Here is a 22,205-nt window from a genome sequence, read left to right as displayed (position 1 = left end):
CAAGGTAATATATTTCACGATTCTCGCGAGATTTGCCGTGCCACCATTCTTGAAGTTGCATGGCTGGTTTTCGCGGTAGCGACTCGCTATGTCTATGCTGTAGGCTATAGCTATGCTAGGTGAATGATTCACCTATTACAAGTTTGTTTACCATGAAATTGGCTTCGTAAAGGTGCAAATCTTGCATAGTGTACCTTTAAGTTCTGTGTGCAGTAGTTGTTTAATATTTAGTCAAATAGGACTGGGCTGATTGAGTTTTCCACTGTCCCTTCCTAAATTTGCTAGCAAGAGAGAAGAGACCAGCCAAGATCTCATCTAAAGATTGAACAGATTTCAACTCATCCACACCTAGGGCGTTGAGCACCGTCAGCACTGAACTTCATAGGACTAGAATAGAACATAGACACCGCCAGGGCAAAGAACGCATTTGGTGGACACAGGTCCTATGTCTCTCAGTCTGGGCAGCACAATGGACTTTTCCACTAGGCCTTTATTAGATGCACCTGTATATAAAGGGCTTAGAAGATGGGTACTCAAGAGGTAGTCAAGTTAGCCAGCTTACCAACAGCTGACCCTAACAGATAAATATCTATCTATCTATCTATCTATCTATCTATCTATCTATCTATCTAACACTAACAAATAAATACACCACACTCAGTATAAACACTCAGACACACACACACACACACACAAACACACACACACACACACACTGCTGAACACACACACACACACACACACACACACACACACACACACACACACACTGCTGAACAGACACAGTAGCCTTCTTACGTCCACCAGCCTGCTGTGGTCATGACCCACTGATCTGAGACCAGTGATCCTCCATACTCCTCAGTGTAATTCCTACGGTAGGAAACCTCCAGATGGACCATCCAAGGCCACGCCCCCCTGCGTACGTCTTGGCCCCCAATAATTGACAGACATCCTGTGGGAGTAAGGTACACACACACACTCCATCACACACAGCACATGGTAGAACTCTTTCTCTTTCACACACACACACACACACAGACACACACACACACACTCCATCACACACAGCACATGGTAGAACTCTTTCACACACACACACTTCATCACACACAGCACATGGTAGAACTATTTCACACACACACACACTTCATATCACACACACACACACACACACACACACACACACACACACACACACACACACACACACACACACACTTCATCACACACAGCACATGGTAGAACTCTCTCTCTCTTTCACACACATACACACACACACACTTCATATCACACACACACACACACACACACACACACACACACACACACACTTCATCACACACAGCACATGGTAGAACTCTCTCTCTCTTTCACACACATACACACACACACACTTCATATCACACACACACACACACACACACACACACACACACACACACACACACACACACACACACACACACTGAGCTGCACCGGCGTCCCTCTCCTTCTCGCTAAAGTATCTGTCCTGGCCTGGTTGCATCGGATTGTCGCTAAACGACAGAAGTTCGGAGAACCTTCCTTTGTCCACAAATACACACACTCCTGCTATCACACACACAACACATGGTAGGCATGTCTCACACACACACAAACACAAACACACACACACACACACACACACACACACACACACACACACACACACACACACATATCACCTGTAACATTGTAGAGTAGCACAGTCACACACAACAAATTCCGGAGCCCCATGTCTGCAGTCTGCATTCTCCTACAGTGAACACACACACACACACACACACACATACTCACACACGCCCCTTAACCAAGATGTTATTCACACATCACACGCCCACACATGTACTGACCTGCATGTGCACGCACACACATAAACACACACACACACACACACACACACACACACACACACACACATATAGACACACACACACACACGTAAACACACTCACACGCACACATAAACACACACACACACACACACACACACACACACACACACACACACACATATAGACACACACACGCACACACGCACACATAAACACACACACACACACAGGCCCATGCAAAATATATGACTCCTGTGGCATGGGGATGCAGACCACACACACACACACACACACACACACACCTTAACCAAGATGTTTGGTTACACACATTGACAGACACTGACACACACACACACACATTGACAGACATTGACACACACACACATAAACACACACACACACACACACACACATACACACATTGACACACACACATAAACACACACACACACACACACACACATACACACATTGACACACACACATAAACACACACACACACATACACACATTGACACACACACACACATTGACACACACACATAAACACACTGACCAAACAGGCGCCCTTTAATCCTCTCTGGTCACCGGCACACAACTCTCTTGTCAGTCATCCAAGGGTAGATCTGACGACATGTTGCATCATCAAACAGAGACACCTGCACCTCCTGGAGAGTCTGGTTCCCACCCAGCGGCCCTGATGGATGGAGAGATAGAGAGAGAGAGGAGGAGGAGAGGTGACATGACATGACATGTGAACATGCAGAGTGGAGAGAGAGAGGAGGAGGAGGAGGACAAGTGACATGACATGTGAACATGCAGAGTGGAGAGAGAGAGGAGGAGGAGGAGGACAAGTGACATGACATGTGAACATGCAGAGTGGAGAGAGAGAAGAGAGAGAAGAGGAGGTGGAGGACAAAAAGTTATATTATATGGCTTATATTTTGTAACATAGTTATAAGAACAGGCATCTGTTAAGATGGCATATGATAATGTTTTCGCTAGTATGGAAAAGCTTTGTGGTTAGAGGTTTGAAAGCATACTGTAGATAGGACGCTTCAGTTTCAGAGACAGGAAATGGGAAAAGTGCCAAACCACACATCACTTCCTGCAGATCTGCTTCTCTTCCTGTCCAAGGGTTCACATCACGTGTCTCATGTGTAAAATAAGTGTTTTATAAACACCTGTTTTAAAATAGCTAAAGAATGTGCTTATGGTTTAGCAAACCAGATCAATACAATATGATTTATACAAACACTGACGTGTGTGTGTGTGTGTTTGTTTGTGTATGAGAACTCTAATGATGTCACTCTACATTATACACAAAAAACAGTTCCAAGGACTCAAACTGTCATGCAGAGAAGTGTATTCACACATGTGTGTGTGTGTGTGTACCTGTACTATTACGATTATTATTATGCTTCAATAAAATGAATATCAGTTTGACATCACAGAAGGTATCAGTCAGTGCCATATTGCCCTCTAGTGGATGAAGTAAACCACAGCACGCCTCCTCATTTATAAGAAGCTTTATTGATACAGGGATGTAAACAATGTGTCATGGTTGTTTAGCATTTACATTTACTGTATATTTATTAATTATGTTGACACTCTGATCCAAAAGAACACAAACTCAACAGTGGTCCATCTGCTTAACCAACAACAAAAGCAGCTGCCTCTGTAGCACTGCAAACACACACACACACACACACGCACCCACACACACACACACAAAATATTGAAAATAAGAAAAATACATGGCAAATGATGCCAAATGTACAGTACAAGGAAAACTGTAATCTGAAGTACAATGAAAATAAAAGTTTTAGTACATGCAGTACTGCACACACCCACACACACACACACAGGAGTGTGGCGTCTGGTCCCGTCACTACTGTACAAACACACACACACACACGCACACACACACAGGCACTAACATTCTGAATCCAATACTCTCAGTGCTGGGACACACAAATCTAAAGTTCTGAATCCAACACTCTCAGTGTTGGGAGGGCAGATCACAGTAAAGCACATTTCTTCTTTTTCTTCTTGTGCTTCTGCTGGTTGTGTTGGAATGCTGCAGCGTGCTCTTCTGCTGCCATCTCTTCATCAGTTTGGAGACGTTAGGAAGATCCCTCCCTCTCTCTTTCATTTACATCAGTAAACCAACTGTTCCATACGGTCTTGTATGCAAGCAGATTTCTTCAAATGTGCCGCTGACTATTAAAATACTGATGCGCTGTTTGAAGTTGCGCTGATTGCTGTTAAAGGGAATGACAGATGTCATTCTCATTGATTTAAACTAAGGATGTTATGCCCAAAACACACCCATGACTAACATTAGACCAACCTTCTTGTGCCAAGCGCCATTTGATAACAAAACAACCCCCATTGTGGACTGGAGAAACCCCTACATTTAATTAAGCTATTCATTAGTGACCATGAGTTTTAGATCGCTAAAATAGGGCCCTTTGTCATTGGTAGGTTTGGCAAAGTGACTACCTGTGCAGTACTTCAGTATGGCCACTAGAGTGTAGTGTTTGCCATTGAATGAGAGTGGGTTTGTTTAATTGTTTAAATTATTTTTAATATTTGGCCTAATGTATCCCAAAATATGATTAGCATCTCATACCTGTGGTTAATTAATACATTCGTATAATGCTTAATTGTCTTGTTGCATTCTAGTTATTGTACTAATAGTAATTTCAGTAATCAGTAAGTGATTTTCAGTGTAATACAGTCTTGTGAAAATTAAATTTAAATTGTTTAAAAAAAAAATCACATGCAGAGAGGCCCTTTGATATGAGAGATTTCAATTTGTATCCAGTGATGTGTGAGTCCATTCATAAAGCACCAACTAAACTGTAAAATTACGCTGTAAGTATGATGGTGCAGTCTGGGAGCCTCTGAGCCTCCTGCAGTAAGCAGATGCCCTCCTCCAGCAAAAAACCTTCTTCCTCCTCAAAACTCTCATCGAAGTGTCGGCTTTAATACTGTTGAATGAAACACACCTTATCAGGTAAAGACTCACAAGCAACAGATCGCAGGTTTTTACACAGCAGGAGGATCAATTACCTGACCTCCTCTAGACTGGGACAGGCTTGGACGAAGGAGAGGATCCTGATCCAAAACTCCCAATGGCGCCTCTTTCAGAGTGGCTTCTATTCATTTACTGTGTGTGATGAGAGGTGGAGGCAGCACCCCTAACCCCAAAACAAATCCAGTGATGGACAAACACCAGCAGCACAGGAACTCACCAAATCACACGTCCGACATAATCATAACACTAGTCTCTAAAGAGTTTAAACTCTTTTCACATCATGAACGTTGATAACTGCTACATGACTGTAGACATGAAGGCATGTTCAGAGGATATAGTGAGTGTCTCATATCATAGACAAACTGTGAGCAGAGTGGCTTTGGCTGCAATTCTAGACGTTACACCACATCATATTATGAGGACACTAATCTCTAAAATGTTTTAAATTGGAACAAACACAAACCGGTGACTATCATCAATTTGTTCAGAGTCTCAGGTGTAGTATAGAGACACATGGAAGGTCCAGTATTCTTGGCTACAATTCCATCAGATTGGGTGTATAGTACTTGCAGGGCAGGTCAGTCTCATAACTCATACTTTATTTTCATGTGAGTGTTTTTGTGTTCAGACCTCACCTATTCAGCTTACCTCCCAGTTTCCTGTTATTGATATTGACCATCAGTGGACACTGGACAGGACTGCTTGTATTGTCTTTAGAACAGCACACATAACAAATACAGTAGGCCTATAATAAATCACATTCATTTCCCACACACAGTGACCTTTTGGCTGTGCACCACACCAAACCATATTACATTGAAAAAACTACTTAAAATCTCAAATCAGGACAAGGTTGATTGTGACAAGGGTGGACAAAGCATGATCCATGATCCCTCATAAATTGTTTTTTTAAGCTTATTCTAAATGATATAGAATGTAATCGGTGCCTGGATTTGCCTGCAAAAAATTTATTAGGCAGACTCATAAGGGAAGCCAAGTAATGGTTAATGATTACAAAAAATGGTAATGAGAAGAATCGTCAGATAGGCTACATAAGTAAATTGCTGCAGTTAAATATTTTACGTTTTTATTAGGGCTGTCAAACGACTAAAAAAACAACTAATTAATAAATGAATAAAAAAGGTGAGAGGTTGAACTTCACTTCATCAGCTACAGCTTAACATTTCTAACTCATTAACTGTGATGTCAAAATGAAACACTGTAATCAAAACTCAACAATCCTTTCTAAAAATGTAATTATTGGAACAAAACCATACACATGCACCATTTACAGTTTTTCTCAATTGTTTACACACAATTACTGGTACTTGAGACACAATGACCAGTAACTCATGCACCAAACCCCTGAACCAATTCTGCTAAATGACAAGCTTCCTCTAACTTCACCTCCTGTCCTTGTCGTCCTCTCCCTCTCACTTCTTCACCTCGGCGTCCTCTTCCTTCTCCTCTTCCTCCTCCTTCTTCACCTCCACGTCCTCTTCCTCCTCCTCCTCTACTTCTCACTCTTCTTACTCTTCCTGCTCCCTCCATTGTACTTCACACGGACAGCCTACCTGTGGCTTATTTACACTGATTTTTGGATACAAGGGTGTTTCAGACAAATGTTTCAATTTATGGATAAACTAAAGCTTTTCCTATCACAACAAAAGACACATACCGGTACTTTACTTAAAAAAGGTAAAAAAAAGATAACCTACACTAATTCACAAGGTGACAGGTTGAGACATATGTAAGGATATAAAATAAAAACTTATGAGAAGAAACACTAGACATTGCTGCTACACTTGCTGGTTTTTGTTTGTCTGCATTTCCTCATGGCTGAAGGTCGACAAAACTGGAGGCAAGCGACTCCATCTCTTTCACCTCCTGATTGATATCTGCAAAACATCAGAAAATGAACTCTTTAATTTAGCATAAAACATTATATACACCAACTGACATTATTATTCACGCATAATCATGTGTAATTCCTGCACATTCAGAAAAACATTCTGGGACAAGTGTGTATGCATCCGTCATTTTTTACGATAATGACATTAGTTGTATGAGCTGAAATGACTAACCTTACAAATTGTAAGGTTAAAAAAAAAAAAGGGATTGTGCAAAGAAAAAGCTAAACCTGTGGTTATCCCGGAGTCATACAGTATGTATTAGGCCTACCTGGAAGAGGCACCCCATCTTTATTGGTAAGGGCAAGTGTTATAATGCTATCTAACTCTTCTCTCAAAGTGTTTTCGATGTATTCCTTAAAAGAGAAGAAGACATTTTTTTTAGATTTATTTCATGTAAGACATACATTTAGGTACATGTAACTTGTTAGCTACATTTAGCATACATGGGTTAAATTACTCACTGTCAGGTTTTCAAAGAGTTCCAACATGGTTGTTTTGGCTCTGGTAAACATGTCTGGCTTTGATTTCTCAATGTGGTCTATCAACAACTTCTGTTTTGCAGTGAAAGAATTCCTTCCAAATACTTTTGCTGCCTCTGACAGGAAATAGTTGCAATAGTCAGTGACTTAACAAGTTGCAGAGGAGCCAAACAGGTACACAACTTGATTTAAAGATAAAAGATGTAGCAGTAAGGAATGTATCACAATGCTAGCAGAGGTAGGACCTAAACAACAATCTTGGGCTCAAAACAAAGCTTGCCCATGAAAATACTAGGGGTGCACGATTCAAAAAATGTCATAGTTTGCAGAAACAATTCGGTGTAGTTACTTTTCCTATATGATTGAAGTAGACATACAATTTAAAAGAAAAGAAACACAACAAATTAAATACAGTTTAATACTACTCAATGTCAGCTTTGAGTAAGATTTATTGTTTTCATTCTGTCCACTCATAAGATGGCTATCATAAAGTTATAATTTTGACTACATAGTTTAGTATAGGCCTATTTGACGATAATATAGCCTGCCACATGACTCCCTATTTTGCACGGTGGGCCAATGTGCAAAATAGGGAGTCATGTGATAGCCTTCTGATATTGATGCTGATTGAAGAAGATGCAGCATGAAGGTTGTTGATATTTCAGTTCAAAATGGAATCAAATTACACGTCTCCCTCTCCTCCCAAAATAACACTGTAGGTCCTAGCCTACAATGCCCTATAAAGGCAAAAGACCTTATATAGGTAGGACACTGGAAATTTGGCTATTAAAAACATGCACACACACATAAACATACACACACACACACACACAGACCCCCCCCCCCCCCCCCCCCCCCACACACACACACACAGAAGCAAACAGACACACGCACACACACACACACACATAAAACACACACACACACACACACACACACACACACACCATTACCCCCCCCCCCCACACACACACACACTCACAAGTGAAAACACACACACAGAAGCACACATGTACACAAAAGCAAACGCACACATGCAAACACTAATTTGGATACACAAATGTTGCAAGAGTAGGGGACGGAGTAGATGGAGACAAATTGTCTGATTTTAATTTTTGGTCAAACAATGGCTCTTGAGAGTAATGGGCTGGGCTGGACAAACGTGAAATAGCAAAATGTTAAACTATTTAGTAGGCTTTGTGGTAGAAACTAACAAACTTAAATGCCATTACAAAACAGAAAAAAAATATGAATCTTGAAAGATCTTGAATCGGTAGAGCTTGAATCACGATATGAATGTCAATAAACATTTTTGCACATCCTTAAAAAATACACAGCAATCTGTGAAACAATAAAAGAGAACAGGTGAATACGTCACATACTGTATGGGTAGCAGCAGCCATATTTACGGATACGCTAAGGAAGATACAACGATTACTGATGGAAACATAGTGAGAGTCAAGAAAGTCTAAGACTAAAAAGCCAAATGTATTAATTCTGAGAAAATCCTGTGTCCCCACAGAAATGGACCTGAATGTTGTATGGACACTGCACCCACTGTGTCACAACGCCCCAAATAAAAGGGTACAGGTATTTAAAGTTCCCATGAGGAATGAATGTAGAATTAACGGGTTTTCACATTTAAAATATCACTGTTTTTCCCCTTCATTTACTGCTGTTTGCCATCCCTAGCAAGAGAGCATACCAGTTCATTGGCCTTGTTAATGGACCATACAGTATGCACTGGACACTCTTAAGCCAGCTCATTTATTTCCAGTGGAGCCAGGTGTGTATTAGCCAACGTTATTGTTAATGTAATTAGTGTCTACATGGACCCGGTTGGATGTTGCACCTATACTAGTGAATCAGCACATTACAATGTAAAAGGATTTATGCGTGTGTTAAAACTGTTATTATCGGGCAAACAAGATATTCAGTGTCGGAGTGAAAATGTAAGGAGCAGAATATAACAGAAGTTACAACACAGCTGATGCTCCACTGGAAATAAATGACTGGGTTAAAACTTAATATGCTTCTGTGCATATGGTCCATTGAATCTTTATAATTAACTTACCTGGGTAAACTTGTTGCATTGTGCAGAGAATGGACTCATAGAGAGAAGTGTAGATTCTCTTTTTCCTTTCAAAAATGTTGTCCTCAATTCTTGAGATCAGTCTGTTTTGCTGAAGGAGCAAAACTGCAATTACGTTTTTGTGCCATTATTGTTTAAATTTCGAAGTTTTTTTTTCTGCTATTCCGAGCTTTAAGGTTGAACTTTAATTTTCAACAACACAATAAAGGCAACACAATTGTTTGATGAGACTTCCAATGTTGCCTGCCACAACTCAAAATAAGCTTAGTTAAGCAGACAAAATAGAAACAAGCAATGTAGTTCGCTAACAATTTGTGAATACAGTAGGTGTATTTAAGGAAAGTGACTAAAGCTATATCTGGGCCATATTCACAAACAGTCTTAAGGCTAAAACTATCTCCTAACCTAATTTAGGAGTTGTGTCAGTCGTAACTTCAGGAGTCCTAGTTTTTTTGACTAAGAGTAATTCACAAAGCATTTTGTTAGGTGCGCTAAAAGTACAGTAGCATCTAAGTCTGGGACAGGTTAGAAGTAGTCGAGAGGACTCCTAACTAAGACCTATTCACAAACAATTGTAAGCTGTTTGTAGCCTTCCATGTCTTGAAATGTACATGCCGATTCAGAATCACTTACAGGACATCTTAATTGTGAGCGAATAATTGTGCATTGTAAGGGATGCAATAACAGCACCAACAACAACCAAAACCATTCATTGTCAAGATTTTAAATCAAATTAAATTGGCTCTTGTCTATGCAAAGATGTCTTTGAACAGATTCATTTTGAAATGTTCCAAAGATAGCCTACTGCATCAATCCGTAGTGTATACATGGCATCTTTCTCTGTCTATTTATTTATCTCTTGTCCATCGCGGTAGGCTACTCCCGTAGTATATGTCTTCTGACCAGTAAAGGACTTGTCACTCATCATCAGCCAATCACTGTGGTCACTGCAAGCAAGCTTGTGCATGAGAAATTATGTCAACCACAGCAACGGAGCTGTCATCTTATCTTAGGAGTTATCATTTTTCCTCACTAAAAGTTGGTCTCAGCAGCTTTGTGAATAGAGACCTCTTAGTATAGTTAAAAACATGTTATGCGATTAAGAAGTACTTTTAGATAAATTAAAAGATTGCTTTGTGAATACGGGCCCTGAAGTTAGGACTGACGTCCACATAATTAGCGCACTAGTTTTTTGGTTACACTTTACTTGACAGTATCGACATAAGAGTGACATGACATTGTCATGAACGTGTCATAAACAAGTCATAAACATTTATGACATAACGCTTCTGTCAATAAGTGTCATTCGGTTTTTGTCGTAACAAGTTAGGATTAGGATTAGGGTTAGGGTTCATGTGTCATGACAGTGTCATGACAGAGACATGTCACTCTTATGTCGATACTTTCAAGCAATGTGTTTGTGTGTGTATGTGTGTGTGAGTTTGAGTTTGTCCCCTCTAGTTTTTGGAGTTCATCCTACATTTTCCAGTTAGGAACTACTTTTAACAATAAAAGCCTTTGTATTCAAATTGTGACACATGAGTTTGCATGTATTCATCCAAGGTGTTTATGTAAACTTCAACTGCATATGTATAACGTTACTCATCTACTGATCAAACAAAAAAGGGCAGAGCACACGAGGATACCTGAGTCTTAATGAATGTCAGGTTGAGTGACACAGGAGATTCCCCGTAAAGCTCAGTGATGTCACTGTTGATGATGTTGAATCTGTGCAGCATCCCTCTAATTGATTTGTCTGGTTTTCCTGTCACTGGGTCATTCCTGGAATGTATATTTTATTTGAGAAATTAAGAAGTGCAAAGTTGCAACATAAACAGATTCTACAAGGAGAATTTCTTGAATTTCCCCTGGGGATCAATAAAGTATCTATCTATCTATCTATCTACAACACAACAGTCTGTATACAGATTAGGCTACTTACCATGGGAACATATTTTGAAATTGTCCATCAACACGTTTGTACATGTGGGTAGCAAGAGATGCATTCAGATCTATCATTAATCCATTTTTAGTCCTCCTGAAGCCGTTGTTCTCACACAAAGCCTTGAGTGTCCGATGATATCCCCTTGCATCCTTTATTTTCTGGAAATAGGTTAATATAATAAGGATTGTACATTTTTCTTTGGAATCACTGATCAAGACCAGACCAGTACCAGTCACTCTACTCAATGTGAAGGGTCAGGATGCGTCAGAATCAGGATGTGTCATTAGGACTCCAACAAGCCTCTCAGCCTGAGAACACTGTTTATAACACATAAGCAGTGATGGGTGTAATGTATTAAAGCAACAATATGTTGTTACTCTACTGTAAAATTACAGCTTTAAACTCACTACCCCATTAACTTACACTAAGGTGAATGGAGTCTCAGACATCGGCTATGCGTACCTGGAATACCTAGTATTGCACAATGCTACGCCGTTGGTGTGGGTAGGCACATGGAGCTTTTTGTTGGTTTTAAACAAATTGTGTACCCCCATATAGCACTAAATGGGCACCCAGTACATTGTACGTTTATGAAAAGGCAAATACTACATTGTGTGACACTTTAAATAATGCATTACTGACATTACATTTCTATTTAACACATTGACCTACTTTGATCTACTGTAATTTGATGTTGTTATACATGTTGTAAGTCCACCTGTCTCACTTTTCTTGCTTTAAGTGTGGTAAAAATCCACTTTTCTCTATTTTGTTCTGCAGCTTCGCTGTTTGGACCCTAAATTATAACAACCCCAATTTTGGACCTAAGATACTTGTCATTATAAGTACAACAGTGGTGATTTTCCAAGCCATATGTGCTGTTTGTGTGTGTGTGTGTGTGTGTGGTGTGTGTGTGTTTGTGTGTGTGTTCTTACTGTTTTTATGACGTCTTTATCAGCAGTTTCCAGGGAAAGGTTCTCTGATTCTGTAACCCCTTCAGAAAGGCATAACTCCAGATGATCGGACTGTCTAATGAAGAATGCCTTCAGGTAGTCCAGTTCTTCTACCAGATTTTGTTTCAGAGCCCTAAGAACATCATGTTTTACCTCCAACTGAAAATAAATAAACAAATTACATTAAATAATAAACAAGAAACAAATGCCCTTATATATTAAATAAATGTTTCATTCTGATTTGTTTCCAAGGCATTGGTAAAAACTCACAGTCTCAGAGGCATTGCTGTTGGCACCTTGAATCAGCGACAGAATACCATGTGCTCCTTGAATGTAATCCTTTACTGATGTTTTCTGACAACTATTGTCAAGTTTCTCCAGCAGTCCCCAAAGCTTTGGGATTTCTGACAATCATAATGTCTTATGATTAAATACAATAATATAATACTTGAAATAAAATGTAATAATAATAATAATAATAATAATAATAATAATTTTAAAATTAGCACTTAATTATGAGAGAACTAAGACTCCTCACTATTATCACTCACTGTTAAATTGCAGTCAGATCCGTATCACAATATAAATATCCTACAGTATTTAGACAGTGACACCAGTTTAGTAATTCTGCCTCTGTACACCACCACAATGAATGTGTTGCAGACACACAGTTTTGTGTCTATACAGTGTCTCTTGGCTACAGGTATAGGCAACCTAAAGAGCCAATCAGAACACACCTTTTACTGATTGCTCTGACACCACAGGGCAGCAACTGACCCAACGACATCAGACTGGATTTGTGATAAAGTGGACACCTCCTTTGAAACCTGACAGCTCTGTTCCACTATGCATCCTTCATGGCTAGCTCGGCACAATATTATTTTAATGAAACAAACATTCACCTGTGTCCTCTTGAGTCAAAATACATTTTTCTTCCCTCTGTTGGAAAACCTGGGAGCTAACTGTGAAGACCTTGAAGAAGTCCTCATCACACGTGAAATGATTCTGATAAAAAAAAAAGGTCTTTAGGTCTATATTTTACCAAACATTTTTGTACAATGAACTCAAATGTATTGAGAAATCAGTATTTCAAATGGACATTAAACCAATAAGTACAGGTGCCTCTCAACAAATTTGAATATTATGGAAATGTCCATTGGCCTGCACAGACTGAAATAATACAAATTTAAATAAGCTAATTAGAGCTTTTCTCAGGTCGACATTTCTGTATCATAAATTCTTTATTGCATTTTGAGATTCTGGATTTTTGATTTCCATGAGCTGTAACCGTAATCATCAAGATTAAAGCAAAAACTGTATGCGTAATAGGATTTGTTCATGCATTTTTGTGAATACCTGTATGTCAGTTTGTTTGGAAAACATTGTCCTGACTTTTTCCTTGGCTTTTTCATTCCGGTGTAGTATACAGGCCCGTTCCAGCTGTTTACCATACTCCACTGAGTCCTACAAATAGCGCAGATTATGTTAATTAAATGCCCTGATAAATATAACGTTTTACCTGAATATATCACTTATTGATAAATACTGCAACCTTTGATGCTGTGACATCCAGATCTTCATCCTTCAACTTATAGTTCCTAATAATGAAAGGCATACAGTACAGGTCACAGGTGAGTCCGTCACTGTATTTTCAGGTAAATATTCAGAAAATTGTAATACTCTGTGGTAGTAATGCCAGGATAAGAAACTCATGGCTATGGATATGTTCTCTACGGATAGACTCATGGATAGTCTGATGGATAGTTGGATGGACAAATGGATAGATGGACTGATGGCTCACTTCACATATTTAGTGGGGTTGATGTCATCCGTCTTTGTGCAGATGAAAGTGATGCTGTTGCACTCTCCGCCATGCCCCATGTCTTTGACGCAGCTGGTGAGAATCTTCCATGGCTCCTTGTCAGTTGCAGCCCGGTTCATGTCATTGACAATCCACACGGTGGAACATCTGCTTAAGCACTGAAGATGGAGTCAAGGATAGATAACATGTATGCACAATGTTGGGAAGGTTTTGTTAGATGTTGCACTTTGCAAATTAAGGCCCTTGGATTAAAAGTGTGGTAAGTGTCAACTATTGTCTGAAGTTGAATGTTACCTTCTTCCACATTTCGTCTCTGCTTTTATTGAAATCTCCAGTGCCAGGAAGGTCAATTAAGGCAATGTTGTCAAAGCTTTTGCCAAAGGGTATCTTGATGGTGACAGTTTTTACGAGTGGCCAGAAGTACTGCCCAGGGCTAGTATCATCAGACCTTGTGAAGTGGTTAATCTCTTCTGAAAGTTCAGCGGCCTGATGACAAGTATTATTCAAATTAAACAAAGCTGAAAAAAAAACTATACTTTTTAGATGTGTAAGTAGATAGTTGGTTGCTCATATTCAGGGCCAGAAGGCTTTTGCGCCCACTTCAGGCGTATTTGTTTCAAAACATGTACAAAAATGGTGAGGTATGTACAAATAGGCCGCTCTGAGGTGAAAGCGCAGACTGCATTTCGCGCGAGCTGAGAATGTGAAATTGCGCTTTTCCGTCTCATGCATATGCAATCAGGGGAAAGTGTGAGTTTCGTGTAAAAAGATGGGAGGAGAAGCATAAAATGCGCCTAATTAGGTGTTCCCCTGTATGTACGAAAACTGCCCATGAAAGCGCACATCTATTTTACGGCAAAATATTTCCGCATTGTAAAAGCAGGTGTTAATCCAAATTGCGGTTAAATGCGTCAATAAGAGAATAGTTCAAAGACAAAAGAATCGCTATTTAGAACACCAGTTTTGGGTCTTAGCACTTTATCAAAAGCAACCTTAACTTTCGTTTTGAATGTCTTATTTTTACTTTCACGTCTGAGTAGAATTGTTCTTTATTATCTTCCTGCTTGTTGACATCATGTATTGTATTATTTCATAATCGTTAAAAGGTTTGATTCCTTTTAATGTTGTCATCAGGTTACTTCATTCAATGCGCTTGTGATTGATGTATGTCATTCAGTTGTTAATGTTCGTAAATTGTGGTAAGGGGCGGAGAAAGGCTCTGATTACCCGATGAACTGCAGGTTTGATAAATACGACATTAACTGAAGTATCACAGCGTGCTATTTCTGCGGGTTGGCCATGGCTCCGTTCGCAAATGTACCTACATCTTGCCCTCAGAGTTTAGAGATTTTATTCTATTTGAGATTTACGTTACTGTTAACTCAAAAAATATAAACATGCTGTCTGTATTTTCAACAAAGGTTTAATTTAAAAACACTGAATTAAAACATATAAAATACAAGACGTTTCAGTGTTCATCCAAACACCTTCATCAGTTGTTTAGTGTGCACAGGAAGTAACTCTGCACCATCCTGCTCCACCTCTCAAACAGGGGGAGGGGCATCATCTGAAGCTGCTGGGACACCATCTTCTCTTGCAAGCACAAATGGACTATAGGCGTGTTCATCTTCATGCAGATCTGTGCAGATCTGACTTGATGTGATGCATGCTGGGTTAAACACAATCGAGCTCTCCATTGTGTTCAACCCAGCATGCATCACATCAAGTCAGATCTGCACAAATCTGCATGAAGACGAACACGCCTTATATATCTCATCAGTCATGTGACTTCATGCCATGAGATCATGTGACTGCCTTGTGTATTAATGCCAGAGTTACTTCCTGTGCACCTTTGCTGAAACTACAGTTACCTGGATGTACAGGCCCATAGACATACTGTCTGTATGTGTGTACAAATGGCAAATAAAACCTCTACACTCTATTTGACTAGCAAGACCACACTACTGGTAGGAAATGTGAACAGTCACCTAAATATTGTTAGCCATTGTTGCTAGTTGCTACCTTAAACACCAGTTTTCCCCAAGCTAATCAAGCCTGGTGACCTGCTTATGTACAGTTCAGTAACTTGTAATCATAAGCCAAGATAAAGGTTTGTCTTGCTGTTTCCTGCATCGGCTGTAGGGTTATTCAACAGAACTATACTAATAGAGATAACAGAACTATACTAATAGAACTTCACTAACAGAACTATACTAACAGAGACAACAGAGTAGAACTTACAGTGGTGCATGACACTCTTTTCTTGGATGACACAAGGAATTCTGGGATGGCTGCAAAATTCTGTTCATCCATCAGTTCTTCCAGGGTTGCATTTCGTCTAATATCCCCATAAACCGCTTCAACTTTCTCCTGACCTGTGCTCAATGTATCTTCATCTTCATCTTCGTCTTCATCTTCATCGTTCTCTTTGGCTTGTGACAAGGCATCTAAGTGTTTTTTAACCTCCTCTTCCCACTCCTGATTAATTACAAATAGAGGTTGTGTACAGTACAATAAAATGTCATAGTAGTGCAAAAGTGGCATCTAGTTAAATGATATGCCAAAAATCAAGGCTTTGAACCGGTTCACGGAACGAAAACAAAACCAGACACTTTTGATGTTTTGCACATTTCAGAAATGAAACCAGAAACTTTACATTTTTTATGTTACGGAACAGAATCGTTTATCTAAAATAATGGTATGGTAACCGGTTAATGCTGTTATTTTTTTCGTACTTATTGAGGTTCAGTTCCGGTCATTCACTCATCAGGAGAAATGTAATAGAGAAGGCCGCTAGCAAGTAGCCTAATCAAGATTGTATGCCAAAGCTGTAGCCTGTCTCTCAAGCTCAAACATAAGAGTAAATATTGTACCAAGTATCTCACAAATCTTTGGTTTTAAATACAAATCATATCCATTTAGATAGGCTACAAATTTCCAATGCATTGTTATAAAAATCTGCTGGGTCATAATGTAATGTACATCATGTAAATAATGTATCCTATAGTGCTTTTTGATGTTTGATGACAGGATAGAGACTTAAGGAAAATGATGTAGACTAACAATATAATTTTAAAATCCTAATGATCAGTCTACTTTATTAACCGGTTTGGGAACTTAATTTTTTTGTTCTAACCGGTTCAGGAACGTCAAAGTTAGGGTTGAACCGAGAAACGGAAACGTTAAAATACTGTTTCTGTTCGGAACAAACCAATTGGGAAAAATTCTGGTTCAATCCCTACCAAAACCCAATGAGTACCACAATCCCTATTCATAAAAATCACATTAATTCATTAATTCATTCATTCATTCATTAATTCATTCATTTATAAAGTTACTTCAGTAATTTCAAATATGCATTGCTTGAGTTTGATTGCTGGAGTTTCTGAACAACTAAAATTTAATTTGGTTATTAAATCAGTTTCAGCATAACACTAACTTAGCACTTTGATTATATGTCTGACACTTTTCTAGGTATAAGTAAGTATTGTATATATACTCTTTTGATCCCGTAAGGGAAATTTTGGTCTCTGCATTTAGCCCAATTCATGAATTAGTGAAACACACTTAGCACACAGTGAACACACAGTGAGGTGAAGAACACACTAATCCCGACGCAGTGAGCTGTCTGCTACAGCGGCGCTCGGGGAGCAGTGAGGGGTTAGGTGCCTTGCTCAAGGGCACTACATCTGACAGATATACTGTAAATACCTCTTTGGGAATGAAGTCAATCTCTGCTGTGTAGTTGGAGTCAGTTGTGCTGAACTCAACTTGAATAATGACTGAAGTGCATGCAGTGATGGTTCCTGATGGCAACAGGTCTTCCTCTCCCAAGATGGTATTTATCAAGGAACTCTTGCCCACTCCCGATTTACCAAACACACCCACTGTGGTTTTCTTCTTAGAGGTTGCATCAAGCTTTGATATCATCGACCTAACCAGACACAAAACTGATCAAATGCTTGCTGTTATGACTTATACAACTGGTATAGACACTAGGGTATGATACTTACTCAATGTATTGAATGAATTCTTCGTTGACGTTAGAATGAGGAAATGAGTGTAGTTTGCGTATGACTTGTGACATAAGTAGTTTTGCCTTGTGTAAGGACCTCTGATCTGTGATAATACACAATAATATTAAATGAAAGTGTAGGTTAGCAACACCAAGAATGAAGAAAGCCAAGCTGCACAACAGGTCTGTTCAAGGCAAAGCAGTAAGCACTCTTAGTAAGTTTCCTGTTCATTGAGCAAAGACATGACCTGTTTGATAATCAAATGCATTATTCTGAAGAAGACTGAGATAGTCTTGCTTGGTAAAGATGTAAGATTGAAACTTAGTGCCTACAGGGCACTAGTACCATCTCAAAAATCTTGGGGGTAATCCTAGATGGGGATCTTAACTTTAATAACCAGATTAAGACCAAATCAGCATTTTGGCACCTCAGAAATATAGCTACAATTAGAGATCTCTCGGCAGAATTTAGAAAAACTCATCCATGCATTCATGTCCTGCATGTGGCTACCGCTAACTGGCCCAAGAAATCCATCAGACAGGTAGCTAATTCAGAACGCTGCTGCCAGGCTTAACCAAAACCAAGAGAAGAGACCATATTACTCTAATCCTCAAATCTCTGCACTGGCAACAGCATGCAAATACGAACCTATTTATGTCTATTCAAATGAATGGTCATAGGGTTACAATAGGATTGCATAGCACTAGGATACTATGGGAATATATACCACTTCTGACAATATTTTGAAGTAAAAAAGCATTATTTAGACTTTTGTTTGTAATTCTAGACATATTAGAGTCTTTTACTGTACTTAAAAAAAAACTGCAGTTGTATTGTGTAACTGCAGTTCTTTTTTGTAAGGGATCATACAGCCCGTCTAAACAAAGGCAAAACCTAACCACAGAACCTATTATTAAATTATATTATTGGGGGCAGCCGTGGCCTACTGGTTAGGGCTTCGGACAGTTCAAACCCCGACCAGTAGGAACGGCTGAAGTGCCCTTGAGCAAGGCAACTAACCCCTCACTGCTCTCCGAGCGCCGCTGTAGCAGGCAGCTCACTGCATTGGGATTACTGTGTGCTTCACCTCACTGTGTGTTCACTGTCTGCCGAGTATGTTTCACTAATTCACGGATTGGGATAAATGCAGAGACCAAAATTTCCCTCACGGGATCAAAAGAGTATATATACAATACTTACTTATACCTACAAAAGTGTCAGACATATAGTCAAAATGCTAAGTTAGTGCTATGCTGAAACTGATTTAATAACCAAATTAAATTTTAGTTGTCTAAATTTCCCTCACAGGATCAAAAGAGTATATACACAGTATACTTATACTTACTTATTAAGAGCCACAGAATGTGGGCTTAAAGGAACCCAATGCAGTTCTATTACCTATTACCTTACCTTACAGTATAATGACTTCAAACTCATTGTACAGTATACTGACATACAAAGAATGAAGCCTCTGTACATGCCCAGAATGCCCAGAAAACCATCCCTGTTAATACGTTTATAAATACTTGTACTGGTCTCACCTGTTCTTCTGTCGGCTGCACTGATACAGAGACGCTTATTCCCTTCTACAGTGTGGCCATATGAAGTACATGCCTCATTTTCAATGTTTCTTTTCACACCTAAGGGCAATTAACAACAATGGATGTCATATGGATATACAACACAGTGTCATTATGGTTGGGATGGTGTTTGTGTTTCAATTTGACTTGAAACTGAAAAAGACTGAACATCTTTTATACACCTCCCAATAAACAAGCAAGCAAACAAATAAAACAGATGGCTGAAGAATATACATTCTTTTTTTTAATGTTACATGACGTTCAGTAGGCCTACCTTTAGTATTCATTTTTGCAGAGGCCATTGCTTAAATCTCAGATGGTAATGTGTAACTGTGGGAAAATATCAACTGAATAATTAGAAATATGTAAACTGTCATCAAGAAAGACCAGTTTAATAACCAGTGAACAAGATTCAAATAAGGATGTTTCAGAATGCCACACAGCTAGACAACGAGTGGCAGACAGACAGACATGTCACTTATGCCTACAGTACGCCTACTTTTCAATACCATAGTTTGGCCTGCAGTAGGCTATAGCACAGCAGAAACATCAGATTCACATAGCCTAGACCTGTTACTTATCCCTAGTGGAAATATAGGTAAAAGTTAGCCTAGAAATCTAGGTAAAAGTTATTGTTTATGTGAAATTCCCGCTACTCACCTACTATCTCCACACTTGGATGCGCGCTACTCTGCCTTCATTGGCTTATGCCACATTGGTCAATGAAAGTATCGGAGGACGTTTCCTTTCACAGAAAACAAAACCTATACTTACAACCGGACCCGCGTCACACAGCAACGTACACAGAGCAGGTTGTTTGCGCCATGCCCCTTTTGAGGGGAAAACATTCCCTCAGAACAAGCCAGAGTGAACCGGTTGACATGTACCAACCACACAGCTAAGAACCCCTCCCTGAGTTTCTTTTGTTTACCATGTCCTCAAAAAAAATCCTGACAGAAGAAAATTATGGCTACAAGCCATAAGAAGAGAAGACCGTACATGACACTTCGCTGAGTGGGGTTGTTGCACCACTTCGTAGCCTACTCGGGAGACTGAAGGGACATGTTTTTATATGAATTGAATTAAGCTTTTGTAGGTATCTTTCACGGTCAACGACCGGCAAAGTGGTTATGTATTGAGTGGTCATATTGATTTGTGGTATTTTTTGTTATTATTTACTCCTGCGATTTCTGTACGAATTACGTTTATTGACCCTAATTTGCGTTGGAGTTAATGAGAGGGGTTGTTTGTTTTCCCCCCGAAAGGGGAGGGAACGTTTGTCACGAGTCAAGTTCCCGGGTGTGCCGGTCTAACGTATCCGTAGATGAGGTGTGACGTCACCTAGGCTAGCCTAGCCTGTTTTTCTACCGCTCTGGCCTAGCCTACTTGCAGGAGTTGATGGTCCGTTCAAGCAACCTGGGAATATGAGGCTGCTGCATTTACACCGGCAGCCCTTGATTCACAGTTCCGATTTCCCACCTTAATCCACATTTTAGGACTGCCTGTTTACATCTACGTTCGAGAGTGGCCTATATCAGATATCTGTGTTTGTGGTTCACTCATTTTAAACACTTGAGACAATCCACATGCGCACAAGAGGAATTTTGGTCACGAAAATGAAAGCAAACAACCAGACGGCATACAGTATGCACGAAATAGGCTTGCATCAGGGTATTTCAGTGGTTGTTTACTTTCGTTTCCAAAGTAAGCTATATCCTGAGAAGTCCGCAAAATAGGCTATCGTTTTTATTTTAAGGCGAAAAAGAAAGTGGAGAGCCTACCGCTTTTAATGCAGCTTTTCCATCTGTTTCATTTTAATTACCCTAGGCTACACCATTCTGCTAGTCGGGCATTCACGTGAAACTGAAGGCAACACTGTCTATTATGCGAAAACGTAAAAGATTAGGCATGTTCAACTATGCACAAGTTGAAGATGACAGGGAATAGCCTGCCTGTTTAGACTGCAGTCGCATTTGGCACATAGTTGGTTGATGATGTGAAATTCCAATTAACAAATTTGGCCGTGTTCTGTCTCTCCTTGGCTCTGTTTTGCCTTTCATGAAATTTGAATGAAAGTAGCCTAAAGCTGTTTCCTATCACAGAAAAACAATCCTGTCATCCACCCTAACTGCAATATTCAAAGCCTGTCTAATTGCAATATTGAAATTATTATTTGGGGTCAGGTAGGCCTAAGGGCTATAGGCAAAACCTGCCTAGCAAGCAGTTTGGTTCGGGGAACGTTCCCACCAACGTCCGCTGAAGGCAGGTCACCAACGTTCTCTCACGGTAATTCAGGAATGTTTTCTTAATGATGCCGGGGCGTTCCTATGTGGTGACATTTTGGTTTGGGGAATGTCCGCTGTCCTTTGAACTATGTTCAAAACTTGAGCAGAGGAGCCAGTAAAACTTTTCTATAGCCTAATGTAGACGATTTTATAGAACGTCCTCTAAAGGTTTGTTTTGTGTGAAATTCAGCGAACCTATGGGAACGTTCCCCGAACGTCACATG

General features: G+C 39.7%; 2 protein-coding genes across 4 annotated transcripts in view; both read right to left on the bottom strand.

Moving 5' to 3' along the window:
- The window catches only part of LOC121700754 (brain-specific serine protease 4-like), a 6,914-nt gene extending 4,478 nt beyond the window's left edge, over positions 1 to 2,436 (bottom strand). Inside the window, exons 1-2 of one of the 2 annotated variants that reach the window (XM_042083963.1) lie at positions 2,410 to 2,436; positions 799 to 952 (exon numbers count right to left, since the gene is read on the bottom strand). In XM_042083963.1, the coding sequence (XP_041939897.1) occupies positions 799 to 899 (101 nt within the window). In that variant the 5' untranslated portion in view covers positions 900 to 952; positions 2,410 to 2,436. Of the gene's footprint in view, positions 1 to 798; positions 953 to 1,703; positions 1,787 to 2,409 lie in introns of those variants that run through there. The other variant, XM_042083962.1, reaches the window with a different exon arrangement.
- Positions 2,437 to 6,496: 4,060 nt separating this feature from the next.
- On the bottom strand, positions 6,497 to 20,466 carry LOC121700751 (nuclear GTPase SLIP-GC-like). 2 transcript variants are annotated; one of them, XM_042083954.1, is made up of 19 exons: positions 20,357 to 20,466; positions 19,971 to 20,026; positions 19,658 to 19,756; positions 18,114 to 18,219; positions 17,812 to 18,034; positions 16,342 to 16,578; positions 14,395 to 14,586; positions 14,080 to 14,258; positions 13,831 to 13,876; positions 13,635 to 13,742; positions 13,181 to 13,283; positions 12,549 to 12,682; positions 12,261 to 12,437; positions 11,323 to 11,483; positions 11,027 to 11,162; positions 9,363 to 9,471; positions 7,271 to 7,404; positions 7,078 to 7,162; positions 6,497 to 6,794 (listed from the first exon to the last, which is right to left on the bottom strand). In XM_042083954.1, the coding sequence occupies exons 2-19, from the start codon at positions 19,996 to 19,998 to the stop codon at positions 6,730 to 6,732; spliced, it is 2,322 nt and encodes a 773-aa protein (XP_041939888.1). In that variant the 5' UTR covers positions 19,999 to 20,026; positions 20,357 to 20,466; the 3' UTR covers positions 6,497 to 6,729. The 2 variants fall into 2 exon arrangements, with proteins under 2 accessions (XP_041939888.1, XP_041939889.1); XM_042083955.1 differs by having other exon boundaries at positions 19,971 to 20,031; positions 20,357 to 20,444.
- Between the last annotated feature and the right edge of the window lie 1,739 nt (positions 20,467 to 22,205).

The sequence above is a fragment of the Alosa sapidissima genome, chromosome 24 (genome assembly GCF_018492685.1).
Source record: "Alosa sapidissima isolate fAloSap1 chromosome 24, fAloSap1.pri, whole genome shotgun sequence".
Classification (NCBI taxonomy): domain Eukaryota; kingdom Metazoa; phylum Chordata; class Actinopteri; order Clupeiformes; family Clupeidae; genus Alosa; species Alosa sapidissima.
Note: the sequence above shows the minus strand (reverse complement) of the source record. Positions and strands in the feature narration are given on the sequence as shown.

What these genes read in the sequence shown, in the direction of transcription:
- LOC121700751 (XM_042083954.1), bottom strand. Translation starts at nt 19,998, where the DNA reads ATGGCCTCTGCAAAAATGAATACTAAAG. An exon ending in AAAGAGTGTCATGCACCACT is followed by an intron (nt 14,587 to 16,341) that starts GTAAGTTCTACT and finishes ACTTGTCATCAG; the next exon opens with GCCGCTGAACTTTCAGAAGA. An exon ending in ACAGCAATGCCTCTGAGACT is followed by an intron (nt 12,438 to 12,548) that starts GTGAGTTTTTAC and finishes ATTTATTTTCAG; the next exon opens with TTGGAGGTAAAACATGATGT.